The sequence below is a fragment of the Schistocerca piceifrons genome, chromosome 4 (assembly GCF_021461385.2).
Source record: "Schistocerca piceifrons isolate TAMUIC-IGC-003096 chromosome 4, iqSchPice1.1, whole genome shotgun sequence".
In the NCBI taxonomy this organism is placed as follows: domain Eukaryota; kingdom Metazoa; phylum Arthropoda; class Insecta; order Orthoptera; family Acrididae; genus Schistocerca; species Schistocerca piceifrons.
In genome coordinates this window covers 30,418,482-30,436,134 of record NC_060141.1, presented here as the reverse complement: position 1 = coordinate 30,436,134, position 17,653 = coordinate 30,418,482, and the positions used below count along the sequence as shown (strand labels likewise).

General features: G+C 38.8%; 1 protein-coding gene across 4 annotated transcripts in view; it reads right to left on the bottom strand.

The window, feature by feature from the left end:
- Positions 1-17,653, bottom strand: part of LOC124794650 (protein O-mannosyl-transferase 2) — a 194,383-nt gene that overhangs the window by 119,498 nt on the left and 57,232 nt on the right. For all 4 annotated transcript variants that reach the window (XM_047258175.1, XM_047258174.1, XM_047258173.1 and 1 more), the window contains one exon: positions 7,437-7,521. In XM_047258175.1, the coding sequence (XP_047114131.1) occupies positions 7,437-7,521 (85 nt within the window). The remainder of the gene's footprint in view (positions 1-7,436; positions 7,522-17,653) is intronic.

The window sequence follows — 17,653 nt, the reverse complement described above, 5'->3', positions numbered from 1 at the left end:
TCATCTTATATCCTCCTTTCAAGACACTGTCCATTCTGTTCTACAGCTCTTCCAAGTCCTTTGCCGTCTCTGATAGAATTACAATGTCATCGGCGAACCTCAAAAGTTTTATTTCTTCTCCATGGATTTTAATACCTACTCCAAATTTTTCTTTTGTTTCCTTTACTGTTTTCTCAATATACAGATTGAATAACATCGGGGAGAGGCTACAACCCTGTCTCACTCCCTTCCCAACCACTGCCTCCCTTTCATGCCCCTCGACTCTTATAACTGCCATCTGGTTTCTGTACAAATTGTAAATAGCCTTTCGCTCCCTGTATTTTACCCCTGCCACCTTTAGAATTTGAAAGAGAGTATTCCAGTCAACATTGTCAAAAGCTTTCTCTAAGTCTACAAATGCTAGAAATGTAGGTTTGCCTTTCCTAAATCTTTCTTCTAAGATAAGTTGTAAGGTCAGTATTGCCTCACGTGTTCCAACATTTCTACGGAATCCAAACTGATCTTCCCTGAAGTCGGCTTCCACCAGTTTTTCCATTCGTCTCTAAAGAATTCGTGTTAGCATCTTGCAGCTGTGACTTATTTAACTGATAGTTCAGTAATTTTCACGTCTGTCAACACCTGCTTTCTTTGGGATTGGAATTATTATATTCTTCATGAAGCCTGAGGTTATTTCGCCTGTCTCATACATCTTGCTCACCAGATAGTAGAGTTTTGTCAGGACTGGCTCTCCCAAGGCTGTCAGTAGTTCTAATGGAATGTTGTCTACTCCCGGGGCCTTGTTTCGACTCAGGTCTTTCCGTGCTCTGTCAAACTCTTCACGCAGTATCGTATCTCCCATTTCATCTTCATCTACATCCTCTTCCATTTCCACAATATTGTCCTCAAGTACATCGCCCTTGTATAGACCCTCTATATACTCATTCTTTCCCTTCTTTGTTTAGAACTGGGTTTCCATCTGAGCTCTTGATATTCATACAAGTGGTTCTCTTTTCTCCAAAGGTCTCTTTAATTTTCCTGTAGGCAGTATCTATCTTACCCCTAGTGAGATAAACCTCTACATCCTTACATTTGTCCTCTAGCCATCCCTGCTTAGCCATTTTGTACTTCCTGTCGATCTCATTTTTGAGATGTCTGTATTCCTTTTTGCCTGCTTCATTTACTGCATTTTTATATTTTCCCCTTTCATCAATTAAATTCAATATTTCTTCTGTTACCCAAGGAGTTCTACTAGCCCTCGACTTTTTACCTACTTGATCCTCTGCTACCTTCACTACTTCATGCCTGAGAGCTACCCATTCTTCTTCTACTGTACTTCCTTCCCCCACTCCTGTCAATTGTTCCCTTATGCTCTCCCTGAAACTCTGTACAACCTCTGGTTCTTTCAGTTTATCCAGGTCCCATCTCCTCAAATTCCCACCTTTTTGCAGTTTCTTCAGTTTTAATCTACAGTTCATAACCAATAGATTGTGGTCAGAGTCCACATCTGCCCCTGGAAATGTCTTACAATTTAAAACCTGGTTCCTAAATCTCTGTCTTACCATTATATAATCTATCTGATACCTTCTAGTATTTCCAGGATTCTTCCATGTATACAACCTTCTTTCATGATTCTTGAACCAAGTGTTAGCTATGATTAAGTTATGCTCTGTGCAAAACTCTACCAGGCAACTTCCTCTTTCATTTCTTAGCCCCAATCCATATTCACCTACTATGTTTCCTTCTCTCCCTTTTTCCACTCTCGACTTCCAGTCACCCATGACTGTTAAATTTTCATCTCCTTTCGCAACCTGAATAATTTCTTTTATCTCATCATACATTTCTTCAATTTCTTCATCATCTGCAGAGCTAGTTGGCATATAAACTTCTACTACTGTAGTAGGCGTGGGCTTCGTGTCTATCTTGGCCATAATAATGCGTTCACTATGCTGTTTGTAGTAGCTTACCTGCAAACCTATTTTTTTATTCATTATTATACCTACTCCTGCATTACCCCAATTTGATTTTGTGTTTATAACCCTGTATTCGCCTGACCAAAAGTCTTGTTCCTCCTGCCCCCGAACTTCATTAATTCCCACTATATCTAACTTTAACCTATCCATTTTCCTTTTTAAACTTTCTAATCTACCTGCCCAGTTAAGGGATCTGACGTTCCACGCTCCGATCCGTAGAACGCCAGTTTTCTTTTTCCTGATACCAATGTCCTCCTGAGTAGTCCCCGCCCAGAGATCCGAATGGGGGACTATTTTACCTCCAGAATATTTTACCCAAGAGGACGCCATCATCATTTATCCATACAGTAAAGCTGCATGCCCTCGGGAAAAATTATGGCCGTAGTTTCCCCTTGCTTTCAGCCATTCGCAGTACCAGCACAGCAAGGCCGTTTTGGTTAATGTTGCAAGGACAGGTCAGTCAATCATCCAGACTGTTGCCCCTGCAACTACTGAAAAGGCTGCTGCCCCTCTTCAGGAACCACACGTTTGTCTGGCCTCTCAACAGATACCCCTCCCTTGTGGTTGTACCTATGGTACGGTCATCTGTATTGCTGAGGCACGCAAGCCTCCCCACCAACGGCAAGGTCCATGGTTCATGGGGAAGTACAGCTTATTACAATCAGTAAACTTTTAATTTTCATAGTAACTTCCTCAGTCCCTCACAGTAGTGAAAGAGAGTTTATTTTTCTGCCATGACAAACTGAAATGTGGACAAGACGATTGCAAATTGCATGTAACTTTGCTAAGGCTATTTTACTGTTGACCACATCAGTAATTTACAGGGTCTTGTCATATGGATGAACTTCCACTGAAAGAACAGTAAAACATGCTGCCCCACAACACCACTTCTATGCTAAAGTATGTAATTTCTCCTATATTAAGAAGACATATACTACCTGATGCCAAGTGAAGGTTGAGTTTCAGTCCTGTAGCACATTATGAGTACTGGGATAGCATGAGAAATAGGTAAACATTATAATCATCCGGGCTGTTATGCCTTGGTCGGTTGATGAATTCCGTGTCGATTCCCACTGGCCAGTGGGTGTGTTGAACCTTCCATCGAGCTACGGACCCCCTTGAAGATGTCTCCCGCAGTTGGAGACGAAACGTTGGCAATCGACACGGAATTCATCAACCGACCACGGCACAACAGCCCGTATAATTATAATGGACATGATATTTCCGGCCATGAAACTCTACATTTTAGTAAATAGGTAAACAAGCAGATCAAAAATATGTCTATGATGAATATTAAATGGAAGGTTGGTGGGACACACAGCCAGGTGAATGGACAGTAGATTGACTTCAAAGACTCATGGTATCACCCACAAACCAGCCATTGTCCAGTTTTTTCTTTCTTTTTTCTTTCTATGGTACTAAGGATTTCCAGTTCAGTGGTTTAGAAATTTGCTTGCTAGAACTCACTAATCTTTAACACTTAAGAGTCCGATCTTGTTAATAGCAAACAATCCCATGTTATCAAATTGTCTCATCCTCTCACTTTCATGATAAGACAGTCCCTTCAACTAGGTCAGCATCTTCTTCACATACGGCATTGTATCATCATAAAGAAATTTCCTACACATTACATTTACACAGAACTTCTAGAAGATGAAAACCGAATTTTGAAAATTCTTTTTCAGTGGCAGTTAGTTAGTTAGTTACAGGTTCCATAGATAATCTGAATGATTTTTTATCAATACCATGTGGAATGAGTCAGATTACAGGATATGTATACACAATTAGTATTGACATTAATAAACATATTATTTTTTCAGTCTTAATCATGCAACTACACAAGGATTTTTTTTCTTTTTTCCCTATGCTACCAGTTTTTCACTAAAAATTCGTCTGTGGAATGGAAGGAGTTGTCTAGGAAAAGTGATTTTAGGTTAGGTTCAGAACCTGCTTTCCTGTACTACCTGCCAGACATTTTATGGTATTGGCAAAAGATCAAAAAATTTTGTTGCTGCAAGTTGAGCTTGTTTCTGAGCCACTGACAGCTTTAAAAATGGGTAATAAAAGTCTTTTTTTCCCTGTAGTGTTGTAGGTATGGACATCACTCGTCTTCTAAAATTGTGATGGATTATTTATCATGAATTTCATTAGTAAATATATATGTATTGTATTGGTGCAGTTAAAATGCCTAACTCCTTGAAGAGGTGCCTACATGATAACTGAGGGTGTTATTATTCTTACTGCTCACTTCTGTACGCTCAGTACTTTGTTCCTCAATGATTAGTAACTCCAGAAAATTATTCCATAAGCCATGCTACAGCAACTGTTGGCATGACTCTATTTATTGTACAGAACTGAATACAGTGTGTTCTCTCAAAATTAAGGGAGAGTCCATTTTCAAGGAAGCACTTAATAATTCTTTGGAAAAACATCATTTACAATCTCTTCTGTTCCTCTCTCTCTCTAGTGGGATATATTACAACACTAGTATCATTTGCAAAAAATACCAATTCTGCTTGATGAATTAAGGATGGTCATACACATGCATAAGGAATAGGAATGGACCCAAAATTGAACCTTCTGGGATTCCTTCCGTTATTTCTCCCTAGTCACTAAAATGTTCTTTCCTCTCAACATTGGATTACTAAGTATGATTTTTTGCTTTCTGTTTATTAGCTATGATTCAAACCAGTTGTGTTTAAAGCCATCAATTCCATAATACTTAAGTTTTTCTACCAGAGTAGTATGATGTTCTCAACTGTACGCCTTGGAAAGGTAACATAAATTACCAAGTGGTGATAATTTATTATTTATTTACACATTACACCTGAATCGCTTTTTCTAGTCCAGTAAAACATCCAAGCATCAGCTGGTGTCAGTAAATTAACTTTCTGATTTCATCTCCACTATGAAGTGAGGTTCAGTACTTTGGAAATATTCTTACCCACACTACTTAATTGATTCAAAATTACTTTTTCTTAATTACACGTGTTACAGTAAAAAGTGTACAAAGTGGTCACTCATGGAAGATTATTCTGTTCCAACATTTTGGAGACTTGGAATGGCTTGAACACTTCCAAATGTGTCAAGGCATACTCATATTCTTGCACACAGACTTAGAAAATGTTTTGTCACTAGCCACTGATAGTGTATGAGAGCCTTTGCTGTGAAAACAGAGTGTCATAGTGTATGAGAGCCTTTGCTGTGAAAACAGTGTCACTATAACATTTTACAAATTAACCATCTACTTTGTATAGAGTGTACAGGTGTTTTGTTTTTTCTAATGCAGTAAATATATCCTCATTTCTGTATTCTTTCCATCTAATAAATATAAATTAATGTTCTTTTCTTCAGTTTAATAAAAGCAATCAATAATTTGCTGCAATGTGGAATACTCCTTTTCCATCACTACACCCAAAATCACTTACACACATGAATCAACAGAGTACTGCTCAAGCAAACGTGGACTGACATGCCACTGATACTGCCACCAATTGCTCTAGCTTTTGTGTTGTTATTTAACCCCTTTATTGCTTGATATGAAATGTATTGTCCCAAGTTCAGCTGAAACAAGTCCACAAGAAAGTTCAGTGTAAATCTATTACCTAAAGATGGTAGATGTTAACGAAACTTGCATAAACACTGTTAAGGCAACTAAACTCTAAGTCCAACAATGTATGCCAGTCCAAGGTACACTATGCAGTGATTCAGTAGCTGACATAAAGTTTAAACAGTGCAACAATGTCCATGTTTATGTGTTACAATGTTCTTCTATGTGAGCCACTTCCTGGAGCTGGTCTCACCAGCAATTCACCCTGTCACTCTCACAGCACCCTTTGCAGCCATGGCATCTGCCATAATATCAATGCCTGATGGGGTTGACCTCCAAGAGTTCTGGTGGGCATTCAAAAAAAAATCTGTCTGGGATATAGGACTAGTAGTCCTCAAAACTATGGATTCAACATTAATACTGAATTATTTAAATTATTTTTACATGTCATCCATTTCCCACCTACTGCCCTACCCCTAGGGGTGATGAGACTGCCTCCAACCAACCTAACAACCCTGAAGAGTAGTCCTTCACTTCATATTTTTCCATTTCATTCACTACGTGCCTAAAAGTCCACTTGTATTACTATATTTTTTTTTAAATGTAAGGTGAACAAATAATGATTCTTCTGTAGCCAATGACAAAATTATTAAATGAAATGGAGTTTTAACAGATCGTATACTACATGATGATTTGACATACCTGATTGCACACTTTTGTGAGTAATGGTTAGTCAATTGAACTTAATTGGTTTTTAACATATATTATGTGGTATTGTTTGATTAGGCTGTTTTTTAAGTTTATTTTAAGGTCCATTCACCAAAATTCATTTATATTGTTCTTCTATGTATTGAAAATAGTAAAATACTTGATACTGGCCAAACATGACATACAAAAAATAAAAAAAATAATTTAAAAATATAGTATAGCAGCATAAATGGTTTCAGGAACAAAAAATGGTTTATTATGCCCATATTTTCAACAGCTGTATAATTTCTGTAGTCCAAGATATTGTGGCGTAACATATCACATGGGGAAAGTGATATGTGTTACCCTATGTCTTTCTCTAATAGTGTAAATCAAACAATGGAAAATCCAGGATGGAATTGATATATTGTTACATTCTAATAGTACAAGTGTTTTCAAGTTAGTTACTTAGTTGTGACCCACATATTATGCATGGAATTGTCATTTATTTTGTGCATCTGCTTGGGTTTGGATGGGTACAGGATATCTGCAAGATATCTGCAAGCACAGTCTTTCTGCAGGTTGTGGCATGCTTGTAAATGATATGTAACTGAAGTGTTCTGAATTGTAAATACAAAATACAGTATATACATCTCTCAAGAGGAAGTGGATGTCATTTCATAGACGTCAGTTTTGCCAGAATGAGATTTCCACTAGTGCAGTAAAAATTGACTGGTGATGGTGTCTGCATCTATGAAACAACTTCATTGTCATTTTGCCAGTGGACTGCCAAACATTAAGGTAAACAAAAATCAGTAAACAAAAGCGACTGAAAAATTCTTGGCATAGCTCACTGATATACGACATAGAGCATTTCAGTAATTAAGAGCAAATTTACCTGTCTTACTGCTACAGTTTTCAAATTCCTCATGCCTTCTTTTATAGGTTAGTCATTCACTATGAAGACACTTTAGCAGTGATATCACATTTTCAGAATGAAAGCTCCAGTTACACTATAATGTCTTAATTTTAATAGTTAAAATTATTTCTTTTAAATAAAATATCTAGTGCAGAGCAGTACACTTTTACAGTCTATTAGCCATCCCTGTCTTTTGTAGCATAAACCATCACTTTAACCATGACAATTTTTCTTTTCGAGTCACCAGTCTTCTGACTGGTTCAATGCAGACAGCCCAAATTTTAAAATTGGCATGTCTTTTAATTTAAAGAAAATAATCATTTTGACATACCTTTCCAAGTGGGGGATGCACATCAAAGAAAAATGTCCTATTAATGTACCAGCTTCCCATTTTTCCAAAGTGTGTTTCATCCCAGCTGAAACACAACAATAACAAAAAATGAACATTTAGAAGCATATGTATTTCCAATAGTAAACACAGTAACTATGAAACAATATTGGTAACATCTGCCATGGTGACATGGAGTAACACCAAGTGAAAAATATATAAATAACACTTAGTGTCTTTTGCAAAATCAAAATTTTTTAAATGACCATTTTTGGATATCAAACATTCGTTTTCAAGTATGAATTAGTGGTGAAACCACTACTTTATAGATATATGATGATGTAAACAATTTAGGGGTAGAGAAGACAACTCACTGAATAGTAGAAGCGTTGAGCTATTGTTAGGCAGTATCTTTCAGAACAATGCAATGAGCTAGAGTGCAAATACACATACCCAAAAACACACTCACATACACAATTATATATGATGAAGTGATGTTTCCATCACTAACTAAAATTTGAAAAGGGATGCTTGACATTTAACAGCATTGTGGTTGGTAGCCCTGAACCAGGCGAGACATGCGATTTTGGTGCCCTCATACAAATACATGATTTAGTCTGAAATAAAACTCAGTTTAATACTGATAACTAATTAAATATGTGTATTGGTGTGTTCTTTGAGCTCACCATCACAGGTTTCACTTTTCTTGGCGTATTATTCCAGAAAATGCGAAAAGATCATAAAGTAGGGTTATAGTCATATTTTTGTTTACATTTTGGTACAGTAAACTTAAAGAATCTCATTTAATTGTTCTTTTTTCTTTCCAGTAAGTTAAGTACAGCACATCCCTTCATTGTTTTAATTCTTATTTGCAAAATCCAGCATAAATTTTAATTTGTTGTGTCTAAAAACTTTGCACATCGCAGCTTTGTTTACATACAGTTGCAAGTAGGCTTAATTTTCGTAAACATGTTTTTTTGTTTCTCTGTAATTTAACTGATCATTCTCACTAAAGTATAATTTTTACTAAGAGTGAAAAGTGCCTGACTTGCCGAAATGTTAACTCTGGGGTTTTGTATGTTGGATGAAGTATTTCTTTTCCACTGGGTTGTCTGTAATGGCATGGGAACCGGAGAAATGAAATCAAGCAATGTTGATGCTGCTGAACTGTTGACCAAACTATGATCAGTCCTACCTGGTAAGGATCCCACACTATACAGCAATATTCCAGCAGAGGACAGACAAGTGTAACGCAGGCTGACTCTTTAGTGGGTTTGTCGCATCTTCTAAGTGTTCTGCCAACAAAGCGCAGTCTTTGTTTCGCCTTCCCTACAATATTATCTATGTGGTCTTTCCAATTAAAGTTGCTCATAATTGTAATTCCTAGGTATTTAGTTGAACTGACAGCTCTTAGATTTGTGCAATTTAACGTATACCCAAAATTTATAAGATTTCTTTTAGTACCCATGTGGATGACCTCGCACTTTTCTTGGTTTAGTGCCAATTGCCACTTTTCACACCATTCAGAAATTCTCTCTAGATCATTTTGTAATTGGAATTGATTGTCTGATGATTTTACTAGATGGTAAATTACAGCGTCATCTGCAAAAAATCTAAGGGGGCTGCTCAGATTATCACCCAGATCATTTACGTAAATCAGAAACAGCAGAGGGCCTATGACGCTACCTTGTGGAACGCCAGATATCCCTTCTGTTCTACTCGATGATTTACCATCTATCACTACGAACTGTGACCTCTCTGAGAGGAAATCACAAATCCAGTCACACAACTGAGATGATACTCCTTATGCACGCAATTTGATTAATAGTCGCTTGTGAGGAATGGTATCAAAAGCCTTCTGGAAATCTAGGAATATGGAATCGATCTGAGATCCCTAATCAACTGCACTCATTACTTCATGGGAATAAAGAGCTAGCTGTTTTGCACAAGAATGATATTTTCAGAGTCCATGTTGGTTATGTATCAATAAGCCATATTCTTCAAGGTGATTCATTAATAAACTTTTCAATGTCCCCCTCCCTCCCCCCCCCCCCCCCCCCCCAATAGGTAGAAGTCAAGAGGTGGAAGGTCTGGAGACCATGGTGAGTACTCAACAGCTCCTCTTTGACCCATCCATCGTCCAGGTAGATTTTCATTCAAGTAGGCCCTATGATCTCTGAGGTAGTGAGGCGGAGCACCATCTTGTTGAAGGAAAAATCTTTCATTTTCAAACACCTCTGAGATGGCACATAACACTGATGTTCCCAACACATGAAAAAACACCTCTGCAGTTACAGTACCTTCAGAGAAGAATGGGCCAATCAAACCATGTGTTGACAGACCACACTACAGATTAACATCCAGTAGATTAACATTAAAGTGAGGATTTTCAGGAGCCCAGTACATGCAGGTGTGGCAGTTTACAGTACTGTTCAGTTTGAATTGTGCCCCATCAGACCAGATAACCATACCCGTAGCCCTTCATGACTGAGTAAGGTGGTGCAGTGGCTAGCACACTGGACTTGGATCTGGGAGGACCCTGGTTCTACATCTACATCTACGTGATTACTCTGCTATTCACAATAAAGTGCCTGGCATTTTCAATGCACCACCTTCAAACTGTCTCTACTGATCCACTCTCGAACGCTGCGTGGGAAAAACGAGCAATTAAATTTTTCTGTGCGGGCCATGGTTTCTATTATTTTATTGTGATAATCATTTCTCCCTATGTAGGTGGGTTCCAACAGAATGTTTTCACAATCGTAGGAGAAAACTGGTGATTGAAATTTCATGAGAAGATCCCATCGCAATGAAAAACACCTTTGTTTTAATGATTGCCACTCCAATTCAGGTATCATGTCTGTGGCATTATCTCCCCTATTTCACGATAATACAAAATGAGCTGTCCTTCTTTGTACTTTTTCGATGTCATCCATCAGTTCCACCTGATGTCGATCCCACACCTCACAGCAATACACCAGAATAGAGCGGACCAGTGTGGTGTAAGCAATCTCTTTAGTAGACCTGTTGCACCTTCTGAGTGTTCTGCCAATGAATTGCAGTCTTTGGTTTGCTCTGCCCACAACATTATCTATGTGACTGTTCCAATTTAGGTTATTTGTAATTGTGGTAATTGTAATTCTTAAGTATTTAGTTGAATTTACAGCCTTCAGATTTGTGTGACTTATCATGTAATCGAAATTTAGCGGATTTCTTTTAGTACTCATGTGAATAACTTTACTCTTTTTTTTATTCAGGGTGAATTGCCACTTTTCGCACCATACAGATATCTTATCTAAATCATTTTGCAATTCGTTTTGGTCATCTGGTGACTTTACAAGATGGTAAATGACAGCATCACCTGCAAACAATCTAAGACAGCTACTCAAATTGTCTCCTATGTCATTACTATAGTCAGGAACAATAGAGAGCCTATAACACTTCCTTAGGGAACGCCAGATATTACTTCTGTTTTACTCGATGACTTTCTGTCTATTACTATGAACTGTGACCTTTCTGACATGAAATCACGAAACCAGTCGCACAACTGAGGCGATATTCCATAGGTACGCAGTTTGGTTAGAAGGCACTTGTGAGGAACGGTGTTGAAAGCATTCTGGAAATCTAAGAATATGGAATCAATTTGACATCCCCTGACGATAGCACTCAGTACTTCATGTGTATAAAGAGCTAGTTGTGTTTTGCAAGAACGATATTTTCTGAATCTGTGCTGACTATGTGTCAATAAATTGTTTTCTTCAAGGTACTTCATAATGTTCAAATACAGTGTATGTTCCAAAACCCTACTGCAAATCGACGTTAGTGATATGGGCCTGTAATTCAGCAGATTACTCCTACTTCTCTTTTTGGGTGTTGATGTGACTTGAGACATTTTCCAGTCTTTAGGTACAGATCTTTCTGTGTGGGAGCGGTAGTATATAATTACTAAATATGGAGCTATTTTATCAGCGTACTCTGAGAGGAAGCTGATTGATATACGATCTGGACTGGAGGTCTTGGATTTATTAAGTGATTTAAGCTGCTTTGTTACACCGAGGACATCTACTTCTATGTTTCTCATCTTGGCAGTTGTTCTTGATTGGAATTCAGGAATATTTACTTTGTCTTCCTTGGTGAAGGAGTTTCAGGAAACCATGTTTAATAACTCTGCTTTAGTGGCACTGTCATCAGTGACTCCACCGTTGTTATCGCGCATTGAAGGTATTGATTGTGTCTTGCCACTGGTGTGCTTTATGTATGACCAGAATCTCTTTGGGTTTCCTGCCAGATTTCGAGACAGAATTTCATTGTGGAAATTATTACAAGCATCTCGCATTGAAGTACGCGCTATATTTTGAACTTCTGCAAAAGTTTGCCAATCTTGGGGATTTTGTATTCTTTTAAATTTGGCATGCTTTTTTTGGTGCTTCTGCAACAGTGATCTGACCCGTTTTGTGTACCATGGGGGATCAGTACCATCACTTACTAATTTATGTGGTATATATCTCTCAATTGCTGTCGATACTATCTCTTTGAAATCATTCCACACCTTTTCTAAGCTTACATGATCAGATCGGAAGGAGTGATGACAGTCTCTTAAAAAGGCATTAAGAACATTTTTATCAGTTTTTTTTTAAACAGATATACTTTGCGTTTCTTTTTGATGGTTGTAGGTGTTACGGTATTCAGCCTAGAAGCAACTTCCTTGTGGTTGCTAATCCCTGCATTCACCACAATACTCACTATTTGTCCAGGATTATTTGTTGCTAAGAGGTCAAGTATGCTTTCGCAACCATTTACACTTTGAGTGGACCCATGAAATAATTGTTCAAAATAATTTTCTGAGAAAGCATTCAGTACAATTTCAGAAGACGTTTTACGCCTGCTGCCGGCTTTAAACATAATTTTTTACAGGATATTGAGGATAGATTGAAGTCACCACCAGCTATAATTGTATGAGTGGGATACCTATTTGAAATGAGACTCAAGTTTTCTTTGAACTGTTTGGCAACTATATCTTCTGAGTCAGAAGTCAGTAAAACACTCCAATTAATAGTTTAGTTCAATTGTCAAGTACAGCCTCTGCCCATACTATCTTGCAGGAACTATATCTACTTCAATTTCACTACAAGGCAAATTACTTCTGACACCAATAAATACTCCATCACCAACTGCATTTAATCTATCCTTTCTGAACACTGTTAGATAGTTTGAAAAAATTTCAGTTGAACTTATTTCTGGCTTTAGCCAGCTTTCTGTACCTATAACTATTTGAGCTTCAGTGCTTTCTATTAGGGCTTGGAGCTCTGGTTCTTTCCCAACACAGCAACAACAATTTACAACTACAATACCGATCATTTGTACAACTACCTTACTGAGTTTTACCTCCCCCTTTTAGACAGACACCCTTTCTGTGGTTCCCTGAGACCATCTGAACTAAAAAACTGCCCAGTGCCTTCCACACATCCCCTAGCCACCCAAAACCAGAGAGAATCTTCTCCGGTCCAAAGTGACACACATCATTGGTACCGACGTGAGTCACCACCTGCAGTTGGCTGCATCCTGTACTCTTCATGACATCCGGAAGCACTCTTTCTACATCCAAAAGGGCTGTCACCGGTATGCATATAGAATGCACGCTGGCTTCCTTCCCCTCCTTGGCAGCCGTGTTCCTATGGGGCCCCATTATGCACCTAACATTGGAGCTCCCAACTACCAGCAAACGCACCCTCTGTGAATGCCTACACCTTGCAGGCCAAGAAGCTTCCTCTGGAACAGGGTGGACAACTGCATCTGGCTTAGAGACATCATCAGCCACAGATAACACATGAAACCTGTTCGTCAAACAAACCAGGGAGGCCCTACGATCGGCCCCTCAGGAAGTTTTTCGCTACCTGCCAGAGTTAAGAATAATTTCCCACTCGACCACGGGTGAGCGGTCAACCTCAGTGCAGGCAGAATCTGGGGTTGCCACAGCAGTGGACCGGTCGGGGGACACATGGGGCATCCTCGACATCCCTCGCATCCCCACGTCTGACCCACACAGTGATGCCCCTTGGCAGCAGCCTAAAGCTGTGTGATGGAAGCAAATACATCCTGGAGCTGTGAGCGAAGGGTCACCAACTCAGCTCACATCTGTGCCCAGCAATCACAGTTCCTATCCATTACTGCAGTCACTCCTGTTTGAAGCTTGTAAAAATATGTAACAAACGAATGGTGTACTCAGCTAATTAGCAGCAGGAATTCAAAGTGCTCTCTCACTGACAGTCTATACGACACTGAGCTACATTAATCAAAACAAGTAAAAGCCTATATGATACGAGGGTTGATATAAATGTCAATAGCAACGGCTGTACTGTATGCTACACTGTTACTGAAATAAAAGGTTTTGCCTAGTAAGCACTTGAACATGCAAGAAATTAAAAAAAATAATCTAGTAACTACACAGGTATCTGTAAATAAGTCGCTCCTGTTGGAAGCTCGTAAAAATATACAACAAACAAATGGTGTACTCGCCTTATTAGTAACAGGAACATGAGGTATTCTGTCTCTGACGGTCTATCCAACAAATCTGTGTCTGGCCATCCTGTTTTAGGTTTTCTGTGATTTCCTTAAATCATTTCAGGTAAATGCTGGGATGGTTCCTTTGAAAGGGCACAGCTGGCTTTCTACTCCATCCTTTCCTAATCTTATGGTACCAACGATCTTGCTGTTTAGTCCCTTCTCCCGGATAATCCAACCAAACCATTCATCCTTGCAAAGCATGCCTTCAAACCATTCGCAGTACTCCATCCTTCAATCTGGGTCGTCTTTGTTCATAGTCTGCAGTGATTTTGGAATGTACACTTTCCACTTTGCAGCCTTCAGAATTAATTATACGCTTCATTGGCTTATGCTGCTTTCACGTGCACCCTGCTTCACAGGTTTCTGAGGTGACCTAGTAAAATGTTGCAACACAGTAGCAATGGATGCTGGACATGCTGATGCTTTTGGTCAGCCAGACCTTTCCTTATGAACATCCTGAACAGTACTATCGAATTCAAATTTATCTCGAATATGATAGATTGTTGTATGTGTTGGCAGCTGAGTTCTGTACACATTATGCCACTGCTGTAGTACCTCTATCATTTTTTTGTACTTCTAGTACCAATACAGCCTTGTGTTGCTCAAATGACAGTCTTACTTCATTTATTTCTACAGTGTCCTCTGCTGGAAAACGCGTGCCAAGATCTGTTGAGAATGGTGAACTATGCTACCGCACAAAATTGCAATGATATGTCATTTTGTTCCAAAGATATTAACTACCAAAGAGTGTCTACATTTTTCTGGCCCCCTCTATGTGTATAAGGAGTGGCGAATCAGACATGGGGGTGTCAGTTTTCTGACAGTTTTTGTGAGCCAGTTTTGTTACAGTTTTATGCAATAAATATGTAATTCTGAAAGAAAACATCATGTTAGTTTGAATATCTTGAAATTTCTCTTAGTATCATAAAATCAACAGCTACATTGTCAAGAACTCAGCAAATTTTGATGGAGCAGATAACTAGCAAATTCTTTTACAGATACTGCAGCATCTGGGGGCGAGAAATGAAGAAGGCTATTTGCTAATTAATTGCTACATCCCGGTGTATTTCAAACTGATGCAATAAGTTGCTCTAAAAAGCATTGAAAAATAGCTGGCATGCCTGCCACACCAAAAGAAAAATGCTGATATTGATAAAGCCCACATGGGGTATTGATAACTAGAAGGTGCTTAGATCCCAGATCAAGTAGCAGCTGTAAATGTACAAATGCCAAGTCAGTCTTCAAAAAATAAGCGCCCCCCCCCCCCCCCAATAATTTTTCTAACAGTGTCATCAGGGCATTGCAAAGGATAGGTACCAATGATTCAGTATGCATTAATAGATTTTTTTAAATCACCACACAGGCATAATTTACAGGTAGGTTTCTTGACTGTCACGAGTGGCATTGACCATTCACTGCAAGAAATAGGCCGAATAACATAACGGGGGTTGATAACAATCTAATTCTTCTTTTACTTGATTCTTAGCACTGTTAGCTGCAACAAGCAGAAGACATGTTCTGTTGGTTCTGCACAATTTTGGCAATTTTTGGGATAAACCCACGCTGCAGTGTTCTTCTCCAGCACACCAGTGTACAAGTGTGCACACAGAAACAGCTAAGTGAAAAATCTCTGCTATATGCACATTTATTTAAATATAAAAGCTGACTCAGAATTTTCTTTTGTGTGAGACCGTGTATACAAAATTCGCGTGTTGATTTGAAGTTCTATATTTGGATATTTTACTGTTCACACTGCTTCTGGATAATCTTTCATTGATTGTATCAATACCCATTTGTATCATGATATATTCAGAAATTTTGAACATTTATGAGTGTCCTGATAAACTTGTACTGTCATCGTCAGTTACAGGCTTAAACCTAATTATGTTCTTTTAAAATTGTTGAGAACAGTAGACCTATCCTCGTTCAAAGCAACTGTTCTCTAATTTCATTGTACAATTACACAAGAAATAGGTTATTTTCAAATGCTTACAAAACTATGTTTTCGTAAGTTACCGGTAAAAGTATTTTGGATATGTAACTTATTTCGTCATAAATCAGTGTTTCTGATTCACAGTTCTGCCAAAGAATACATCACCCCCAAATTTCATTGTAAATCAATGCAACTAAATGTGTATTCTTGAGACTTTTCAGAAGCTACCATTATCCTTTGCATAATATATGAGCAACTAGTTGTAGATCGGCATTTGTGATTTACTTACTGTAGCAGATATTCTAACGTACATATCATGTTACATCTAGTTTTCTCTTAAAGTGGAGTAGCCCTATATACTATCTGCATTTACTGTAAATTATTATTATTTTAATAGTAAAACAGTGGGCTGTCTTTACTATAAAAAATATTTTCACAGTTGCTGCACACAGCTATGTTTAAAGTTATACTGCAAATTAACTATGTTTTTGAGTATGCTAACAATTGTAATTAACCTCAAAATGTTTTAGGAAACTAGTAATTTTTGCCACATGTTTTTGTGTTGCCTTAATAGAAATATAGTTTTGTGTATTTGCTTCAATTCTCATACAGAATTAACAACTTTTTAGCTCAACAGAATAAAAAATAACTAGCTGGCTTAATTTAAAGTTATTTATTCATGGCCTTGTAATACATTGCACCAGCTAAAATGCAGTCTCACTGTGAATGCTGCTCTCGAACCCAGGATGAGTTAACTGAAGTCTGTAAGCTGCTGGACACCGCCCTGGCTACTGTCAAACAATTGGCAGCTGCTGTGAATCTGTCTGTTGGAAGAGCTCCTGAGAGTCATGTACCTGTGACACTGGTACCAGAGGGACCTCAAGTACTATCCTCTCCTGTGGATCTTGTCTCCTCTTCAGAAAGTGTAGGATGTGTCATTACTCATCCACCTGACTGTGAGTGGTGTGTCAATGGTAGATCTGGGCATCCTGTACAGGGTGGATGGGGACCATGGAGGACTCAGAGAGTTGCACCAATTATCCTAACCAACAAGTTTGAGGTGCTGTCTTTCACTGAAACTGAAACTGAACCAGTAGGACTCACTTTGCCTGTCCGGAGGGGAACCTGTTTTGTCTGGTGTCAAGAGGAGGCAAACACAAAAGGGTAGGGGTCTATTAATCGTCGGCTGTTCAAACATATGGCAAATGATGTTACCCTTTACAGAAATGGCAGCAAAGGACAGGAAACGACACCAGGTGCACTCTGTGTGTATGTCTGCAAGCCTCACTCAACATGTTGAAGAGGCTATTCCAGCATCCATTGAGGAGCAGGTTGTAATAGGGTGTGGCACATGTTGGAAAGAATGATGCCTGTCGCCTGGGCTCTGAAGTCATGCTTGGGTCATTCAAGTGACAGAGAAAGGGTTGATGAGATCAGCTTTCCACATGGGGTTTCAACAAAGCTCAGAATTAGCAGCATTGCCCCAGAACTGACCATGGCCCTTTGGTTCTGAGTCGAGTGCAAGGACTGAACTGGAGACTTTGAAAGCTCTGTGACAAGCTAGGCTGCAACGTCCTGATCTTGCGCCATAGGATTGAGAACTGTAGAGTCCCCCTAAATGGGTCAAGTATGCAGTACACATCAGAAGCTACTACTCAGGTAGCTGACCATGTGTGGGGTGCACACAAGGGTTTGTTAGATGATTAGGTGACACTCCATCCAA